This window comes from Aquarana catesbeiana, linkage group LG09 (genome assembly GCF_042186555.1).
Source record: "Aquarana catesbeiana isolate 2022-GZ linkage group LG09, ASM4218655v1, whole genome shotgun sequence".
NCBI classification, from domain to species: Eukaryota; Metazoa; Chordata; class Amphibia; order Anura; family Ranidae; genus Aquarana; species Aquarana catesbeiana.
Genome location: NC_133332.1, coordinates 35133644 through 35155278, shown reverse-complemented (window position 1 = coordinate 35155278; position 21635 = coordinate 35133644). Strand labels below are relative to the sequence as shown.

The window sequence follows — 21635 nt, the reverse complement described above, 5'->3', positions numbered from 1 at the left end:
CTACTGGGAAAAGGAATCCTGGCATCTATTTAGTGTATTCTACTGGACAGCACTACATCTGAGTACAGGTAAGAATCCTTTATTGCAGAAGAAACATTGGGGTTGATTTACTGAAGACAAATAGACAGTGCATTTTGCAAGTGCAGTTGCTCCAGAGCTTAGTAAACTAGCAGAAGCTCTACTGACTTCCATCATCCAATCATGTGCAAGCAGATATGCTGTTTTTTATTTTCCTTACACGTGATTGGATATTCTTTGCAAAGTCTAGCTTTACTAAGCTCTGGAGCAACTGCACTTGCAAAGTACACAGTCTATTTGCCTCTAGTAAATCAACCTCATAGTATGTCTCCTCTGCAATAAAAATAAACTCTTCCTGCTGACAATTTTAATGTTTTTGCCTAATGTGAGACTATAAAATTAATGGTTCAGAAGTAATTGGAGTGAATGTTAAAAAAGTATTGTAAAGCCTCACAACCTTTACCATTAAAAGGGGTTGTAAAGTCAGAAGGTCATTCTATGCATTAACCACTTATGGACCACCGCACGCCGATATATGTCCTAAGTTTGAAGAGGAATATGGTTGTTATGGCAGTAGCTAGCTGCCACAACCCCGGTATCCTCTTCTTCAGGCGGCGGTCCACTTTCTGATAAGAGTGGTTTCTGTGGCGGATTCACCACAAGATCACTTTTAATCAGTGGTAAGAGAGGGCCCCCCTCCCGCTATGCTCTGGTGCCCTCCGCTGCTTACTGGAGCCGTCAGCAGCCTCAGAGGCAATAGGATGTGACCCCTTGCTGGGTATGGAGACAAGTGAGGGGAAGATGGCCCCCACCCATCTCTATAACATGGCAGGGAGGAAGGGACATCAAAACATCACTTCCACCCATAGCTCTTAAAAGGCCATGTTTTTTAAATTATTTTTTTTTAAATGACAAAATCTCATATTTAAGAGGTCCTGTCATTTTTTTCTATTACAAGGGATGTTTACATTCCTTGTAATAGGAATAAAAGTGACACATTTTTTTTTAACAGTGTAAAAATAAAAAATAAAAGGTAAAATAAATAAGAAAAATTGTTTTTTTAAACGCGCCCCATCCCGCCGAGCTCGCATGCAGAAGCGAATGCATACGTGACTAGCGCCCGCATATGAAAATGGTGTTCAAACCACACATGTGAGATATTGCCACGATCAGTAGAGCGAGAGCAATAATTCTAGTCCCAGACCTCCTCTATAACTCAAAACATTTAACCTGTAGAATTTTTTAAACATCGCCTATGGAGATTAAGTGTGTAGTTTCTGTGTGTAGCAGCCTCACTAATACTTATTTGAGCCCCATCTCTGTCCAGCGATGTCAACGAGTGTCTTAGCCATCTGAGACTCTCCCTCCTGATTGGCTCAGACACAGCAGCGGTGCCATTGGCTCCTGCGGCTGTCAATCAAAATCAGCTAGCCGATCAGTACAGTGAAGGGGTGGGGCCAGGTCACGACTCCATGTCTGAATGGACACACAGAGCTGTGACTCGGCTCGGGTGCCCCCATAGCAAGCTGCTTGCTGTGGGGGCACTGAACAGGAGGGAGGGGCCTGAGAAGAGGAGGATCTGGGCTGCTCTTTGCAAAACCAACTGCAACAGAGGAGGTAAGTACAACATGTTTGTTATTTTTATTGAAAAAAACGAGACTTTACAATCACTTTAAGCTCTACCCCTTAATATATAACAACTGTAAGGATGGTAGGTGGTGGGACAATATTGTGGTCTCTGTGATGCATTGAGGTACTAAAAAAAAGTCTTAAAACCCAAATCTGGGAAATTTGACAATTTTCCTTGGCAGAAGGGCTGCACATGCAGTGCAAGGGTTAACTGCTGGTTTAGGTCTAGGGGCAAAGAAAAGCAGATTTACTTACTCAATACTCCTCATTACTAGACTGGTTCCTGCAGCACCTTCTCCCCCATGCTCCAGGGGTCTAAGGCCCTGATGGTATCAAGACTGATGAAGGGTCTATAGCCCCACATCAGCAGTGAGGGACACTCCACCTCACATAGCAGAGCCCGGTTATCATGGTGGGTGGTTGAATGGGGGAGGGGCACATTGTGGCAGTTGTGGAAGTGATCAATGGCTTAACAGCCGCTTGTATCACTTTTACATTAAACGCACATCTTTACTAAAGTGCAAACATGCTCCACCAGCCGGGAGTGTGTTAAAAAACACATGGCTGCAGCAAGGTTAAAAATCCAAATCCCCAGCATGTGACTGGGGATTCAGATTTTACCCCCCCCTTCTGGGCACCCTAAGGCAGTGGCATTATGCTGGTGTAAACCCTGGCTCCCAGACTACATAGAATCTATTTGTTACATTTGTCTCTTTACTGATTGTGTTGTGTTCTCTCTTCTTCATGTAATAGGAATCTTTCCTCCTCTATGTAGTGTGCACAGTGCCATCTGCTGGAGAGTCTTTATTATAACAGTCAAGAGATTTCCAGGAAACTACATGACTTCTTAGATTTCTATCACCCAGCTGAGTGCAGAGAAGGCTTATACTGCCACCTACTGCTCTAATGTAGTACTGCAACAGCATCTAGATATGCAAAACTTGTATTAGCTGGATATATAGTCAGTTCATGTGGTGCCTTCTCATCACATCAAATGATTTACAGCAAACAGCCGGCTGTTGTCAGGACTGCTGACTCATGCCCCGTACACACGGTCGGATTTTCCGATGGAAAATGTGTGATAGGACCTTGTTGTCAGAAATTCCGACCGTGTGTAGGCTCCATCACACATTTTCCATCAGATTTTCCGACACACAAAGTTTGAGAGCAGGCTATAAAATTTTCTGACAACAAAATCCGTTGTCAGAATTTCCGATCGTGTGTACACAAATCCGACGCACAAAGTGCCACGCATGCTCAGAATAAATAAAGAGATGAAAGCTATTGGCCACTGCCCAGTTTATAGTCCCGACGTACATGTTTTACGTCACCGCGTTCAGAACAATCGGATTTTCCGACAACTTTGTGTAACCGTGAGTATGCAAGACAAGTTTGAGCCAACATCCGTCAGAAAAAATCCATGGATTTTGTTGTCAGAATGTCCAATCAATGTCTGACCGTGTGTACGGGGCATTAGACTGTCAAATCCAACAAACCAAAAACTATTTTGTTTTTAACCACTTCCCCACCCAGCCATAGTCATATGACGTTCTGGGATTCCCGGCCATCTAGGGGGGGCGCGCGCGCGCCCGCTGCATTGCTCGGGACCCGTTGCATGTGCCCGGCGGCCGCGATGTCCGCCGGGCACACGCGATTGCCCGTTAACCGGGCAGGACCGTGGATCTGTGTGTGTAAACACACAGATCCACAGAATGTCAGGTGAGAGGAGAGCGATCTGTGTTCCCAGAACGGAGGAACACTGATCGGTCTCCTCCCCTTGTACGTCCCCTCCCCCTACAGTTAGAATCACTCCCTAGGAAACACATTAACCCCTCCCTGCCCCCTAGTGGTTAACCCCTTTACTTCCTGTCACATTTACACAGTAATCAATGCAATTTTATAGCATTGATCGCTGTATAAATGTGAATGGTCCCAAAAATGTGTCAAAACTGTCCGATGTGTCCGCCATAATGTCGCAGTCACGAAAAAAAATCACGATCGCCGCTAAAAAAAAAAAAATTTATTTTTTTTAAAATGCCATAAATCTGTCCGTATTTTGTAGACGCTATAACTTTTGCGCAAACCAATCAATATACGCTTATTGAGATTTTTTTTTTTACCAAAAATATGTAGAAGAATACGTATCGGCCTAAACTGAGGGAAAATTTTTTTTTTTTTTAAATTGGGATATTTATTATAGCAAAAAGTAAAAAATATTGTGTTTTTTCAAAATTGTCGCTCTTCTTTTGTTTATAGCGCAAAAAATAAAAACCGCAGAGGTGATCAAATACCACCAAAAGAAAGCTCTATTTGTGGGGAAAATAGGACGTCAATTTTTTTGGGTACAACGTTGCACGACCGCGCAATTGTCGTTTAAAGTGCGACAGCGCTGAAAACTAAAAATTGACCAGGTAAGGAAGGGGGTGAAAATGCCCTGTATTGAACCGGTTAAAATATAAAAAGTGTTCATATGAAACTTCCTATTAACCTTAATTAACCCTTGTAATACCTAATAAATACCTTATTTGCCTCTTATATTATATTGCAGCTTACCAGTTCTTATCAGATGTAGCGGCTGTATTAGTTTTTTTTTCCCTTTATTTTCACCTGGTGATCCAGCCAGTAAGTCTGTTAATTTTCAATTACCTTTAACAGATCAAGCTGTCCAGCAAAAATAGCAGCTACAGGAATGAGACAAACCATTTACCAAAATGATCAGCTTTATTTTATTTGTGTAAAACCTTTATCCCAAAAGAAAAAAACTGTCGCTGTAACTGCTTTAAAACCTATCAAATTATTTTTTTAGTCAAGTTCATCTACAGTGCCTTACAAAAGTATTCACCCCCTTGGGATTCTTTGTGTTTTGTTGCCTCACAACCAGAAATTAACATGGATTGTTTGAGGATTTGCATCATTTAATTTACAGAACATGCCCACAACTTTGAAGATGTTTTTTTTTATTGTGAAGCAAACAACAAATAGGACAAAATAACAGAAAAAGTCAATGTGCATAACTATTCACCCCTAAAGGCAATACTTTGTAGAGCCACCTTTGCGGCTATCACAGCTCCAAGTTGCTTTTGATAAGTCTCTATGAGCTTGCCACATCTTACCACTGGGATTTCTGCCCATTTCTCCTCGCAAAACTGCTCCAGCTCCTCCAAGATGGTTTGCACTTGTGAACAGCAATCTTTAAGTCTGACCACAGATTTTCTATTGGATTGAGGTCTGGGCTTTGAATAGGCCATTCCAACACATTTACATGTTTCCCCTTAAACCACTCAAGTGTTGCTTTAGCAGTGTGTTTGGGGTCATTGTCCTGCTGGAAGGTGAACCTCCATTCTAGCCTCAAATCACACACAGAGTGGTACTGGTTTTGCTCCAGCATATCCCTGTATTTAGCACCATCCATCTTTCCCTCAACTCTGACCAGTTTCCCAGTCCTGACTACTGAAAAACATCCCCACAGCATGATGCTGCCACCACCATGTTTCACAGTGGGGATGGTGTTCTTTGGGTGATGTGATGTGTTGGGTTTGCGCCAGACATAGCGTTTTCTTTGATGGGCAAAAAGTTAAATTTTAGTCTCATCAGACCAGAGTACCTTCCTCCATACATTTTGGGAGTCTCCCACATGCCTTTTCGCAAACTCAAAATGTTCCATTTTGTTTTTTGCTGAAAGTAATGGCTTTCTTCTGGCCACTCTGCCATAAAGCCCAACTCTATGGAGCGTACGGCTTATTGTCATCCTATGTACAGATACTCCAGTCTCTGCTGTGGAACTCTGCAGCTCCTCCAGGGTTACCTTAGGTCTCTGTGCTGCCTCTCTGATTAATGCTCTCCTTGCCCGGTCCGTGAGTTTTGGTGTGCGGCCGTCTCTTGGCTGGTTTGCTGTTGTGCCATGTTCTTTCCATTTGGTTATGATAGATTTGATGGTGCTCCTAGGGATCATCAAAAATTTGGATATTTTTTTATAACCTAACCCTGACTTGTACTTCTCAACAACATTATACCTTACTTGTTTGGAGAGTTCCTTGGTCTTCATGGCAGTGTTTGGTTAGTGGTGCCTCTTGCTTAGGTGTTGCAGCCTCTGGGGCCTTTCAAAAAGGTGTGTATATGTAATGACAGATCCTGTGACACTTAGATTGCACACAGGTGGACATCATTTCACTAATTATGTGACTTCTGAAGGTAATTGGTTTTACCAGAGCTTTTTATGGGCTTCATAACAAAGGGGGTGAATACATACACACATGCCAATTATCAGTTTTTTATTTAAAAAAAATAGTCTTATGTATATATTTTTCTAATTTTACTTCACCAACTTAGAGCATTGTGTTCTGATCCATCACATATAATTCAGATTAAAAAAAACATTGAACTAAAGGCTGTAATGTAACAAAATAGTTAAAAGCCAAGGGGGTGAATACTTTTGCAAGGCACTGTAAACCTGCCTATGTATCTGACACTACCCTCCCCCCAGACTGAAAATGCTGCTGTTGAAGGGTGTCTCTGTTGCTCCTCCATCCAGAGTGGAGACACCCTAAGATGGGAGATGTGTTACTATCAGGATCACCAGTTGAAAATAAAGTTTAACAAAAAGCCAAAACAAAAATTAAAAATGTAGCCAGCACATTTAAAATTGGTAAGTTGTGATATATAAAAGTATTTTAATACCTCTTTATTCACCCTTCATGTATTCTTTTAAATGAAAAAGCATAAAAGCAGGTCTTGTGCATGCTCAATGCATTTCATGGACAGTGTGCCGACTTATTCAGGAGATAAGTGGAGACAATATTCCAGAATAACATAACACATTATTATGGTCAGTTGTGACATCTCATTAAAAATACCATAAATGACATATTACCTCATTTCTATATTGTGATAATGCATATTATTTACATATCAGGTAAAATCATGGCTTTGTCCGAACACAGGAAGCCAACCCAACACCAATTATACAAAAGGGAACATTAGAAGCTGATCTCTATCCTTCAATTACATGAAATAAAGGGAAAGTAAAGATGGATGTGAGTATAAAAGGTCTCTTCAATTTATAACCAATCAAAAACAATTGCCCCTATGTGGGGTAGGAAGAGATACTCCACTGCTCCCATATCCTCATCACAGTAGGGGAAACATTATATATACTGTGCAAGTTTTAAGCAGGTGTGAAAAATGCAGTAAATTAAGAATGTTTTCAGAAATAGAAGCATTAAAAGTTTATTTTCATTATAATGTGTTTCTGCCGGCAACTGTGAAGCATGGTGGAGGTTCCTTGCAAGTTTGGGGCTGCATTTCTGCAGGTTGGAGATTTAGTCTGAATCAATGGTGTCCTTAATGCTGAGAAATACAGGCAGATCCATCATGTCAAAGCAACAGGGAGGCGTGTGATTGGTCCCAGATGTTTTCTGCTACAGGAAAACAACCCCAAACACACAGCCAATCTCATTAAGAACTATCTTTGGTGTAAAGAAGAACAAGGAGTCCTGGATGTGATGGTTTGGCCCCCACAGAGCCCTGATCTAAACATCATGGAGTCTGTCTGGGATGACATGAAGAGACAGAAGGATTTGAGACAACCGACATCCACAGAAGATCTGTGCTTAGTTCTCCAGGATATCTGGAACAACCTACCTGCCGAGTTCATTCAAAAACTGTGTGCAAGTGTACCTAGAAGAATTGATGCTGGTTTGTAGGCAAAGGGCGGTCACATCAAATATTGATTTGATTTGATTTGGATTTCTGTTCATTTAGTTTCTATTATGTTAATTGATAAAACTAATCTATTGAAGTGTTACTAAATGTAATAAAAAAATAAACATGTTATACTCACTTGCTCTGTGCTATGGTTTTGCACAGAGCCGCCCTAAACCACCTATTTTAAGGACCCCCACCAGCAATCTTGGCTCCTCCTCTTTGTGTGCCCCTATAGCAAGCCACATGTTATGGGGGCACATGGTGCATGCTCACTCCCAAGCAGTGTATGTCTATGGAGCCGCACTCCACTAAAATGTTCTATCCACCCCTTCCTAAACACTTACCTGACTCCAGTCACTGCTCCAGTGCTGACCCAGCTGCAGTACTTCTCCTCTCACTTCACAAGAGACATGAAGACTGGGAACACATATATGCAGTGCAGCACATCGCATGTGATTCATACAGGAATCGCACTGCATTCCTGTGCAAATCACATGCGATATCTGTGCAGTGCAATTTGGGACATTCATTTGTATGGCACTGCAAATTGCACTGCATCAGCACAAAAAAACAGTGCAGGACTTTTTTCTGCACTCAAATTGGATTGCATGGGTGGTCACAAATATGTGATCCAATTCTCTCAATCGCACTGAGTTTTGCAAACCGTTTTGGGGTGTCTTTAACTTAAAGAGGAGGGCCACTAAAAAAAAATAAAATAAATGTCAGCAGCTACAAATACTGCAGCTGCTGACTTTTAATTGGACACTTACCTGTCCCAGGGTCCAGCAATGCGGGGGATCGAAGCCCACGCTTGTCTCCCCCTCCGTTAGGTGGCACCGGCATTGCAGCTGTGGGCACCGGGCTGTGGCTTCACACTCTGGCACCCACTGCCCATGCGCGAGCGGTGCCAAGCGCCGTGATTGGCCGCTCAGTCACCTGGGACCTGTAATGGGTCCCAGATGATTGACAGGAGGGAGGGAGCAGAGCTGAGCCCTTCCTGTGCCGAGGGGGAAGTGATGTCACCAGCCCAGGCAAAGGAAGAGGCAGACTACGAGGGACCCCCTAGCAACAGGCATTTAGAGGTGAGTAAAAAAAAAAAAAAATCCAAATGTTTTTTTGTATTTTTTTTTAGGATTTTTCATGTAATTTTTTTTTTTGGGTGGAACACCACTTCATCATTGACATCTTCGGTTCACATGAATGCTGTGCGATTTCAAAGTGGTGCGGGAAATGCGTTTCCCGCATCTCATATGTGTGAACCGAGCCGGAGGGTAGTGGGAGCCATAGGATCCTCCAGCTGTCATCTGTAGATGTATGTACCTTTCTACACCAGGTACACGGATCTGTCACCCACACCAATATTTGTTGTGCGGAGGAAAGTCAGAATTCTAAAGTGTTTCTTAGACACTCCCTATGAATTCCCCGGATTGTATCTTTATGTCAGAGCCAGAGGAGAAGAATGTAAAAAAGGAATACATACAAAATAAACATAAAAGGGTTAGATCAGAGTTTGAGGATAATGTCAGGGACAAAATATTTTAGGATTAAAAAAGTTTTTAGTAGTAGTATTTAGATGAGACTGAGCACAGCGCCCCCTCCAGGATGAGATCTATCAGAGGAAATAGGTGTGATGAGTGAGAAGGTGAAATGTATTGTCAGCTGATACATTGTAATGTCTTCTGACCCCCTGACCTCTCCGTCCATCATCAGCTCCGTACACAAGATCAATAAAGATCCTTCAGAGCCTGGAGAGCCGTATTGTCATCTTCACACAGACAGGACATGGTTGTCACTTCCACAATACTTCTACCTTTATCACTAAACATTGATTTCTACCATTCTATACAACACTTGGAGGAAATCCCCCCACTGACAAGATGTCATCTATATTGTTCTCTACTTACCACACTCCACCCCTGACACCCCCAGAATAATCAGGATGAGGGGGATCATCATCTTCATCCTCCCCGCTGTCCTCTATAGAGAGACCCCAAAACACGACAACCTTCCACTTCACCCAGATCAGGACAGTCTGTGTACAGGAAGGCGGAGCTCTGTGCTGATTGGAGGAGGCTTCCTCTCTCTCCAATAGGAAAATGAGGAGATGGAGGATCAGCAGTTACCGGGCAGAATGAGATTACGAAGGTTGGAGATGAGAAGCCACAAAGTAAAAGTGAAACCTGCAGACATTCCACCAATAGAATTCTAGGAATCCCCCAAAACCCCCCAATTATCTCTTAATACCGGGCATGGGAGAGATCCACAGGAAACACCAGAGACCAATCACAGGAGGGATCACTACTTATTAATCTACAGAGAACCCTCCACTCCAGAGAAGGAGCTTACAATCTAATGATCCCCCACTGACATACAGACACACTCAGGACAATGCCAGGAAATCGGGGTACCTATTAGTGCCCATTACCAGGATTGGAGTGTATGGTGAAGATAAAGCCTAGAACACAGGATCAGAAAATTGTGTGAAAAATATTGCTTTCCAAGTGATTGTACGATAATCTGATCGTTAGTAGACAGCTTTCATCTGAAATTATCCAAAGGGACAAACATGAAAATTATTCTCGTACGATATCAGAGCGTACAATTTTCATGTAATCAGTACAGTTTTCATCCGGAAATACAATACATGACATCACTTCAGAATTTTTATTCTGTTGTACGGGAATTTTCGTAACTTTAGTAGAAAGGAAAAAGAAGTAGATATGGCGCTGTTCCAAACCTGATGGATTCAGGTGTGTGCTACTCCCTTTGTGGGAGGAAGGTATTAAGTGGGGAAAAAATATAAAGATGTTGCCTATTCAGTGTGTCTTCAGGTGCTGTACAGTGCGGTTGTGCATAAAATTCCTAAATGAGCATAAAGTCAGGCTGTCTCCCTGACTTAATAAAGTGCAGTGTGTGCATTAACTTAATCCATAAAAATATCTCTATATGTATCCATAAAGATATAAATAAAATATTCATTTCATTCCGATGAGTAAAACATTCAGTGCGTGCCTTAATACGTGTTCTTATAGTGGCTGCACTCACCAGATCCCTCACCCCCTCTTGGGGTCTCACACATCCACAGTATATGTCACCGTGTAGCAACGCGGGATAACACAGGGTAACTCCGTCCTTAGTGTAGATTATGAGGGAATTCCATAATGAAAGAGAAAGAGGGAGCCCACATAGCGTGATATTGTATAAGAATTTGTTTATTGGTGTAAAAACGTTTAAAAAGGTACTCACATTCGGTAAAAGGTAAAAAAGCCTATATTGCTGACACAAGCCTCTGGAGCAGGAAGTGATGCAAGGATGTATGCTGACTCCGCCCTGCTCTAGAGGCTTGTAAGAACACGGATTAAGGCCATGCACTGAATGTTTACTCATTGGAATATCCACCAGAATCCAGGGGGAGTTTTTTCACCGACACTGAAAGCTCTTTATTACTTAACTGTATATACTAATTAATAAGTTTATCTGTTCATTCACATCAGCACTTTATATTTACACCAAAGATTTGTATTATTCATCATATGAATATTGCACTTTATTTACATTATTTTATTTATATCTTTATGGATACATATAGAGATATTTTTATGGATTAAGTTAATGCACACACTGCACTTTATTAAGTCAGGGAGACAGCTTGACTTTATGCACATTTAGGAATTTTATGCACAACCGCACTGTACAGCACTTGAAGACACACTGAATATCTCATCTTTATATTTTTTTCCCCACTTAATACCTTCCTCCTACAAAGGGAGTAGCACACACCTGAATCCATCGGGTTTGGAACAGCACCATATCTACTTCTTTTTCCTTTCTCATATCATACTCCACCTAGTGGAAGTAATTGGTAGTGGCAGCAGTTCCAACAATACTTTATTCCATTGCATGTATCCCATTGCGCGGGTGTTTTTTCCTTTTTTTGTAACTTTAGTAACCCCATTATTTTCAATATGAAGACTAGCATGCAAAAAAATAGATGATCATTGGTCCGATAATCTCATGGTGTGTACCGGGCTTTACTCTACACAACTATTAGAAGAAGGAAATTGTACAATCAGATTGTAATATGTGGCCAGTTTAACAATTTGAGTACCAGCCTGTAATAACCTTTCCTTACCAGACCAGTTTTCAGGGCTGTGATACTTTGAAAATGACTCAGTAATGAAACTTTGTGCAACATTCATATTATATACTTTTATAGACAGGTGGAGCTTTGTTTTGGTGGAATTTGTTAAAGTGGAGTTCCACCCATATAAAAGTCAGCAGCTAAAAAAAAGTGTAGCTTCTGATTTTTAATAATTGGACACTCATCTGTCCCAGGGTCTAGGGATGTGGCGTACAAAGCCCGTGCCTGTCTGCTGGCATACTGACTGTTGGGCACCCAGCTGGGCTTCACAGTTGGGCACACACTGCGTATGCGTGAGCAGTTCTGCACGCTGTGATTGGCCAGGCAATCTTCTGGAACCTGTGACATGTCTCAGAAGAGTACAGGGAGGGAGGGGGAGAGGTGAACTTCCTTCCAGCACCGCGGCACCAGGGGGGGAAGTGGGAGCTGGATGCCTTTAAAAAGAGGGTATCCGCTCCCCCATAAAAATGACATTCTAAATGTGGCATGTCGGGGGGTCACCTTCACTTAAAGCGGATCTTCCATTTTTGGGTGGAACTCCGCTTTAATCACTGTGTTTTTTTATTATATAAAGCAAAAACAACAAAAGTTAAAAAAAGATTTCTCTAACTTATCAAATAGATATTCCAGGGTGGTCCTAACACACAGGGAATGGCCCCTTTTTGGAAAGTAGACACCCCAAGGTGATCTCATTATTTGCCACAATTCTTTTGGGAAATGAAGAAGCATGCTGGTATTGAGGCAGGTAAAAGATGGAACTCGGTTATAGTACACTAGATAGAGAACATTAAATGTTCAGGTCATACAGAGGGAGGAGGAAATGAAGGGGTTAATTTACAGGCCACATACAGTGGGGGGATAGAGATTAAAGGGTTAAGCTGCAGGATTATGGAGATAAAGACAATAATATACAGATTACATAGAGGAATGGAGATGAGATGTACAAGAAATGTACTTCAATATAAATCACACCCCTCATTCTGCAGCCAGCAAGCCGTACATAACACACGGTATGATAGGTTACAGCCAGGGGCGGACTGACCATTGAGCCACTCGGGCACTGCCTGAGGGCCCTGGGCCACTAGGGGGCCCCATTAGAGTTGCCAGCCTCATCAAAACCAGGGACAGTATGTATAAATCTGTGGGTTTTTTTTACATCTGTCTGTGTATACTGTGTGTACATGTATGTGTATACTGTGTGATTGTATATTGTGTGTTTGTATACTGTGTGGCCCCATAATCTCTGATTGCCTGGGGGCCCCTTAATCTCCTATTGCCCAGGGGCCCCATGAGTTATCAGTCCCCCCCTGGTTACAGCCTTATAAATACAAAGTATTGTCCATTGCTGAATGTCAGGGACCACCAGAGCTGAATATCAGGGACCACCAGAGCTGAATGTCAGGGACCACCAGAGCTGAATGTCAGGGACCACCAGAGCTGAATGTCAGGGACCACCAGAGCTGAATGTCAGGGACCACCAGAGCGGAATGTCAGGGACCACCAGAGCTGAATGTCAGGAACCAGAAGAAGGGTGCACACACCGCTTCAGGAAACATAAATGGACACCCCCAATCCAAGGTGCTGATCCCGGCTCATCACTGTAGACAATATCAAGAAGAGAAGAGAAGATCGATCGTACACTTCAATCCAAAAGATGCTGTAGAAATTTCTTTATTGTCATGAGACAAAATTGCAATGATGATCAGTTGACGCATTTCACATGAAAAGAACCGTGCTTGTTCACGTGAAATGCTCACAATACAAACTATTTAAAAGGCATATTTAAAATCAAAAACCAAACACAAAACACCTGGAGTTAAAGAACAATCAACACAAAACTTCACCGACATAAAAACATTTCTTAACCGCTTGCCGACTGCCGCATGTACATTTATGCCTACAGAATGGCATGGCTGCACAAATGGGCGTACCTGTACGTCCCTTTGAATTTGCCATGTGCCATCGCGTGCGCCCGCTGTGAGCTCAGTGAGTAGGATCGCAGGTCCTGCGGACTCAATGTCTGTGGGGATACCCGCGATTGTCTCACAGAGAGGAAGAATGGAGAGATGCTGATATAAACAAGTATTTCCCCATTCTGCCTAGTGACAGGACACTGATCTCTGCTCCCTGTGATCTGCAGCGGAGATCAGTGATGTGTCACAAACAGCCCCTCCCCCACAGTTCGAATCACTCCCTAGGACACACTTAACCCCTTCACTGCCAGTGTCATTTTTACAGTAATCAGTGCAATTTTATAGCACTGATCGCTGTAAAAATGACAATGGTCCCAAAAATGTGTCAACATTGTCTGATGTGTCCGCCGTAATGTCGCAGTCACGATAAAAATCACAGATCGCTGCTATTACTAATGAAAAAACATTATTAATAAAAATGCCATAAAAATATCCCCTATTTTGTAGACGCTATGACTTTTGAGCAAACCAATCAATAAATGCTTATTGCATTTTTTTTTTACCAAAATATGTAGAAGAATACGTATCGGCTTAAACTGAGGAAAAATAATGTTTTTTTATATATTTTTTGGGGATATTTATTATAGCAAAAAGTAAAAAATAATGTGTTTTTCAAAAATTTACATTTTTTTGTTTATAGCACAAAAAATAAAAACTGCAGAGGTGATCAAATACCACCAAAAGAAAGCTCTATTTGTGGGGAAAAAAGGACATTGGTACAATGTCGCATGACTGCGCAATTGTCAGTTAAAGCGACGCAGTGCCGAATCGCAAAAAGTGCTCTGGTTTTTGGGCAGCCAAATGGTCTGGGGCTGAAGTGGTTAAATACTAAAAGTGTGTGTGATGGAAAAATCTGGACATCCGCACTCCGGATTGGAAAAGTGAAAAATAAAATCCTCTTTATTGAAAAAGTAATAACATGATTAAAATCCGTACATGGCTTTGTTGGGATAATGCAGCATAACCGCCAACGCGTTTCACGCTCCCATAGAGCGCTTACTCATAGCTGGTTTGTACAAAAGTGATCACAACTTATATACACATAATTTGTCTACCACATGACTACATATTGATTATCTGATTCTAAACAGCTGGTTGTTAGTCTGTGTGGGATTTTTTTTTTTTTTTTTTTTGGCATAGATGTAATTGGATGTGCATCCTATAGTGGAATCACTAATGAAGACATGAATATATAAATGAAATGTGTTCATGTTGACAAATGTCAACATATATGAATGATAAAAAAAATTTTTTAAGGTTTTCGAAAAAACATATTTGTTGTTTTCCAAAATCACAAGAATGAGATGAGTGCTGGAATTTGACGTTCAAACGTATAAATTATCATACGGATAGGCGCAAGTATGGGCAAACTATGTGAACTGGTGGTTGCGGTATAATGTAAATGGTGTATAGAGTGAAAATTGGGTCTATATGCATATGGTAAAAAAAAAAAAGTGTGCATCCAACACCACTAGCGGTGTAAAAAAAAGGCTGAATGTGTGCATGGTGCATATATATAAAAAAATTTTTCTTTCTTTTTTCCTTTTTCTTTCTCTTCCCTTTTAAACCACATAAAAGGTGAAAATATGAATAATAATAAAAAATAATAGTAAAGCGCAATTCTTTATATATGTGTATGTGTATGACGATTTCAGCTTTCAAAAAACGTGATAACGTGTGTGAATTGGAAGTTGGACAGAAAACTAGCGTTCTGTCACAATGATGTTTCCAATAATCTCCTGATTTACAGGGGTCTATGTGTGGATAAGTGCTTTTACTTCAATTCCTACATGTGTGAATTTTAATCTTTACAGCATATAAAAGATTATGAAACTTATCACTCACTGATAACCCCGCCACTCCAGTTTCACAAAAGTGCTCATTTAAAACCTTGCATCATTCTGTATGGGATGCATTCATCCCAATCAAGCAACAACATTAACGTTGCTGAACGTCTTTCTTTGAAGCAATCACATCTCTCGATGAATTGTCTTCAAGTGTATGGGCAGAACTATATGAGGTGGATAAAAATAGGGAAAAATACAGTGTTTGCGCACCTGTCACTATTCTTTTATGCATAGTATAGTATTAGCAGTGACTATATGACAGGTTCATCCAATATGTGTTTATATCAATGGATAAGTTACAAATCTCACTCAACCAATTATTATGTGAAATGAACAACTGATCTACCCTTTTGAAGATCACAGCTCTTAAATCAACTCAAAACACATGAGAACTTTGCAGAGAAAGTAATAAACTATATACACATATGGTAAAAAACATTTGTACAAACATTTGTGCAAAGTTGGTGTTGTGGTCTACTGACAGCTGCCATCAAACAATAATGTCTAATTAGAGACGAGATTCAAGTGACAGTAAAATGCGAAAGATATAATAAATTGTTTCTTTTTTAATTCTTTAATGAAAGCATATATGCATATCACTAGTAATTTGCTCGTATGAGTGGGGGGATGTGTGGCCCAATAAAATGGATCGATTACTGGGGATATGTGTAAACTCAAAACACATGAGAGTTCAATCAAACCACAACATCAACGTTGCTGAACGTCTTTCTTTGAAGCAATCACATCTCTCGATGAATTGTCTTCAAGTGTATGGGCAAAACTATGTGAGACTATCGCTAGTCATTTGCTCGTATAAGTGGGGGGATGTGTGGCCCAATAAAATGGATCGATTACTGGGGATGTGTAAACTCAAAACACATGAGAGTTTAATCAAACCACAACATTAACGTTGCTGAACATCTTTCTTTGAAGCAATCACATCTCTCGATGAAATGTCTTCAAGTGTATGGGCAAAACTATATGAGATGGATAAAAAAATGGGACAAAAAATACAATGTTTGCGTACCTGTCACTATTCTTTTATGTATAGTATAGTATTGGCAGTGACTATATGACAGGTTCATCCAATATATGTGTTTATATTAATGGATAAATTACAATCTCACTCAACCAATTATTATGTGAAAATAAGCAACTGATCTACCCCTTTAAAGACCACAGCTCTTCAATCAACTCAAAACACATGAGAACTTTGCAAAGAAAGTAATGAACCATGTATACATGTGGTGAAAAACATTTGTGCAGAGTTAGTGTTATGGTCTACCTACAGTTGCCATCAAACAATAATGTCTAATTAGAAACGATGTTCAAGTGACAGTGAATGTGAAAGATATAATGAATTATTTATTTTTTGCTGAAAGCATATATGCATATCTCTAGTCATTTGCTCGTATGAGTGGGAGGATGTGTGGCCCAATTAAATAGATCGATTACTTTCTGCTGCAGCTGTGAGCCAGGTGTACCAAGTCCCCCTCTACTAGTTTTTGGAATGTGTCAAGATTCTTACCTCTAGATGCCACCGGATAAAAATCTGATCTACCCCTGGAGATCTCAATGTGAACATCCGTGGGATTTAGAGGACAAGGATCTGACTCATGTGCCAAATCTGTTAGATCCTGTAAAGCACGGTTGTCAACAAATAGTATGGGTGAAGAAGGGGACTCACCTGTGTCACAGCTGTCTACAGACTCATTGGGCTCTTCCACTGCACAATCAAAAAAATGTTTCCTAAGAGTTAAAGTCCTTGAAAATTTATTAATGTCCAAAATTGTTTCAAAAAGGTTGAAATGTCTGCTAGGACAAAAGTTCAAACCTTTGGCCAACAGGCTGATCTCTTCTGTACTCAGTTGTTTTTTGGACAAATTAATCGCACTGTGTTTTACTTCCTCGGCGACTTCGGCGTCTTCTCCCGCAGCATGTAGCGCGTGTTGTTTGTGTTTCCTACCACCTCTTCTTGTCTTTTTGTGGAGGGTTTTTTTTTGGTTTGTCTGGACCTGTGAGGGTTTCCAGGGGAGCGGCTATTGGTGGATCTGATAGATTCTGGTGGGGTTGAAGATCTGTCAAATGATGAATTTGACATGGTGCGTGCTAGGGTGTTGTCGGCCGACTCCCCTTCATGGTCAGAGAAGCTTACTCGTTCACCTCGGTTTTTATGGGATCTGTTGGACTTGTAAAGTAACTTGTGCCAGGTGTAAACCTTGTTTCCCTGATAATCATCCTTATCCCGGGCCATTTTACCTTTCTTGGTATCAATCACTGCTCTTTCCATTCGATCTAGTTTTTTGTTTAACCTTTCATCGAGTTCAGAACAACCTTTAATTGCTTGAGAAGTGGTGAGATCTTTTTGTATTGTGGAAATATCCAGTTGTAGCTTCTCTGTTTCCTTTTTCTTTGAGGCGATCAAAATCTCCATGAGTTTAAAGGAACAGATGTCTAGAGTGTCTGTCCACTGGTTTTTGAAATCTTCATCAAATAAATCTGAGGTAGGAAATTTTTTGATTCTTAGTCCTCGAGGAATATGCAGTATTGATACATATTCTGTGAGAAAAGTAATGTCCCAATAGGCTCTAATCTCTTTAGACATTAATTGTTCTAATTTCCTGAAGAGCCTTAGCAATTGTATCTCATCGTCTTCCGACGGTTGTAAGGTGTATGCTTGCAATGACTGTCTTAGAGGATTATTGGATGGTGCTGTAAGAGTTCTGCTAAAAGCTGCTTCCACAACAGGCACTTGTGTACTGGGATAATCCATAGTTTATTTCCAATGTTGCTCTCTCACTCTGAGACCAAAAGTGGTCTTCCAAAAATCATAAGGTTATAATAAAATATATATACCTTGGTAGTGCAGGGAGATGACCGAGCTGGTGGAGAGAAATATGTAGCAAAAGTCCAGATTTTTGAGATGAACAAGATAGTTACCACCGCTCTAGGTGACCGGGTTCAAGCTTCCCGTCCTCCGCTGTGTGGATGATTGTGAGAGCCCCAGGTGCCGGCAATTGCTATTCCAATGGTGTGTGTGTGTGATGGAAAAATCTGGACATCCGCACTCCGGATTGGAAAAGTGAAAAATAAAATCCTCTTTATTGAAAAAGTAATAACATGATTAAAATCCGTACATGGCTTTGTTGGGATAATGCAGCATAACCGCTAACGCGTTTCACGCTCCCATAGAGCGCTTACTCATAGCTGGTTTGTACAAAAGTGATCACAACTTATATACACATAATTTGTCTACCACATGACTACATATTGATTATCTGATTCTAAACAACTGGTCGTTAGTCTGTGTGGGATTTTTTTTTTTTTTTTTTTTTTTATCATTCATATATGTTGACATTTGTCAACATGAACACATTTCATTTATATATTCATGTCTTCATTAGTGATTCCACTATAGGATGCACATCCAATCACATCTATGCCAAAAAAAAAATCCCACACAGACTAATGACCAGCTGTTTAGAATCAGATAATCAATATGTAGTCATGTGGTAGACAAATTATGTGTATATAAGTTGTGATCACTTTTGTACAAACCAGCTATGAGTAAGCGCTCTATGGGAGCGTGAAACGCGTTAGCGGTTATGCTGCATTATCCCAACAAAGCCATGTACGGATTTTAATCATGTTATTACTTTTTCAATAAAGAGGATTTTATTTTTCACTTTTCCAATCCGGAGTGCGGCTGTCCAGATTTTTCCATCACACACACACACCATTGGAATAGCAATTGCTGGCACCTGGGGCTCTCACAATCATCCACACAGCGGAGGACGGGAAGTTTGAACCCGGTCACCTAGAGCGGTGGTAACTATCTTGTTCACGTTAAATACTAAAACATCTGATCACAAAAAATAGACATGTAAACATTGGTGGGAATAAATTGTTTTCAGCCCAGCCTGCCAGAAAATGTGATAAGAGACTCATCTACACATATGTGTTGGTCTGGGGTAAACAACTGGGGGAAGATTTCAGAAAAATAATTTATTAGGGGCCGGATTTTATAAAGCTTGTCAAAATTTGGGTGATTTCGGGGAGGGCACTGGGTATTGTCTAAATCTCATAATCATGAGATATCTGGTCCTGGGCATTACAGAGGAAAAGATGGGCATGTGGTGGATGGGGAGGGTAGACCAATAGGAACGCATTTCATTTGTTCTGTTTAGTCCCATACAGAATGTGAGGCCTCCACTGTTAGGGCTCTCCACTCATAGGGATGGGCATAAGAGGACGTTGGGTTACTTGCTATGAATTGTTGGGCATAGAGGTTGTACTGGGCCACAATCAATGCCAGCATGTCCTCAGTAAACATTCAATGGAAAAAGTCTATCGGGGAAAAATTCTCTGTGTCCTCCTGGACTGCTTTCTGGGCAGTGAAAGGGGAACGTTATCTTCTCCTGAATTAGGAGGAAGCCACAAGGGGTTGTGAAGCGAATAGGGAAGGCTGGCATGGGACCTAACCCTTTGTGACTGAGGTGACACCCCACTGGTACGTGGCCTTTGCCAAGGTACTGTGGTGCTGGTGGATGGCACTGTGGTGCTGGTGGATGGCACTGCCTCCTCACCAGTACGCCTTCATCTGCTGGACGGGCGGACTCTCATCCTCCTCCTCTGAGGCTGTCGGTGTCCACTGGTTAGGACACGCTCCTAGTCCACGTCAGACTCAGAATCAGAAAATGAGGAGGAATCTGAAGCGCAGAGCTCCCTGTTGCTCTCGTCACCCCCAAGAATATTGTACACCTCCTCCGCTGAATATAATCTTCTAGTCATTGTTGGTGATGACAGAAGACACTGATGATAGCTGCCACTCTTACGTGGCACTGGTGACACTGATAACAGATGGGACTGGCAGATGGAACTGATGACAGGTGGCACTGATAGGTACTGTGGGCACTGTATATGTGTTTCTGTAAACTCACAATCTCACAATCTGAAGCTCAGGTCGCTCTTCCTCCTCACTCGCTGTCTCTGTATGAGGAGGAGGGAGATCCGGCGATGAGATGATCTGATATGTTTACATTTGAGATCATCTCTTATTGGCACCGCCGATCACACTGAACACGGCCGCTATGATTGGCCGTTTTCAGCGATCTGTGACTGGTTGTGTCCAAGGGACTTGCCCAGCACAGAACTTCCCCGATGCCCCCGCCGGAGTAAACAGGAGGACATCCAGGGACGGCCACCCGGCAGTTATCATCCGCTCTGCAGCCATCTTTCGGATATATAATGCGGGTGTGAAGAGGTTAAAGACTTTTTAAAAACTGTTGAAGGACCAAAAGAAACAATAAGATGCCAAATTATTTATAATACATGATGGAAAGAAAATCATCCGTGTCCCATATATATAGAAAGCATGTGGAGGCAAAATATTGTGTATATAAATCGCAAATATTCCACACACAACCACCCTAGAAAGCAACCAAAATCACTCGCTTTTCACAGGGAAAAATAAAATAAATAAATAAAAAAATTATGAAAAGCAACCAAATTCGCTCACTTTTTAAGAGGAAGAAAAAAAATGAAAAGCAGCCAAAATCACTCGCTTTTCAAAGGGAACAATAAATAAATAAAAAAATAATGAAAAGCAACTAAAATCGCTCGCTTTTCAAGGGAAAGAAAAAAAAATAACGAACAGCAACCAAAATCACTCGCTTTTCAAGGAAAATAAAAAAAAAATTAAAAAAATAAAATAAAATAATGAAAAGCAACCAAAATCGCTCGCTTTTCAAGGGGAAGAAAAAAAAATATTAAAAAAAAAATAATAATGAACAGCAACCAAAATCGCTCGCTTTTCAAGGGGAATAAAAAATAAAACATAATGAAAAGCAACCAAAATCACTCGCTTTTCAAGGGGAAGGAAAAAAAAATAATGAAAAGCAACCAAATACGCTCGCTTTTCAAAGGGAACAATAAATAAATAAAACAATGATGAAAAGCAACCAAAATCGCTCGCTTTTCAAGGGGGAAGAAAAATTAATGAAAAGCAACCAAAATCGCTCGCTTTTCAAGGGGGAAGAAAAAAATTATGAAAAGCAACCAAACACATTTGCTTTTCAACAGGAAAAAAAATGAAAAGCAACCAAAATCGCTCGCTTTTCAAGGGGAAGGAAAAAATAATAATGAGAAGCAACCAAAATTGCTCGCTTTTCAAGGGGAATAAAAAATAAAAAATAATGAAAAGCAACCAAAATCGCTCGCTTTTCAAGGGGAAGGAAAAAAATAATGAAAAGCAACCAAATACGCTCGCTTTTCAAAGGGGACAATAAATAAATAAAAAAATGATGAAAAGCAACCAAAATCGCT

General features: G+C 40.9%; 1 protein-coding gene across 1 annotated transcript in view; it reads right to left on the bottom strand.

Moving 5' to 3' along the window:
• Positions 1-9421, bottom strand: part of LOC141107494 (class I histocompatibility antigen, F10 alpha chain-like) — a 109226-nt gene extending 99805 nt beyond the window's left edge. The window contains exon 1 of the mRNA XM_073598264.1: positions 9255-9421. Coding sequence (XP_073454365.1) covers positions 9255-9312 — 58 coding nt within the window. The 5' untranslated portion in view covers positions 9313-9421. The remainder of the gene's footprint in view (positions 1-9254) is intronic.
• Between the last annotated feature and the right edge of the window lie 12214 nt (positions 9422-21635).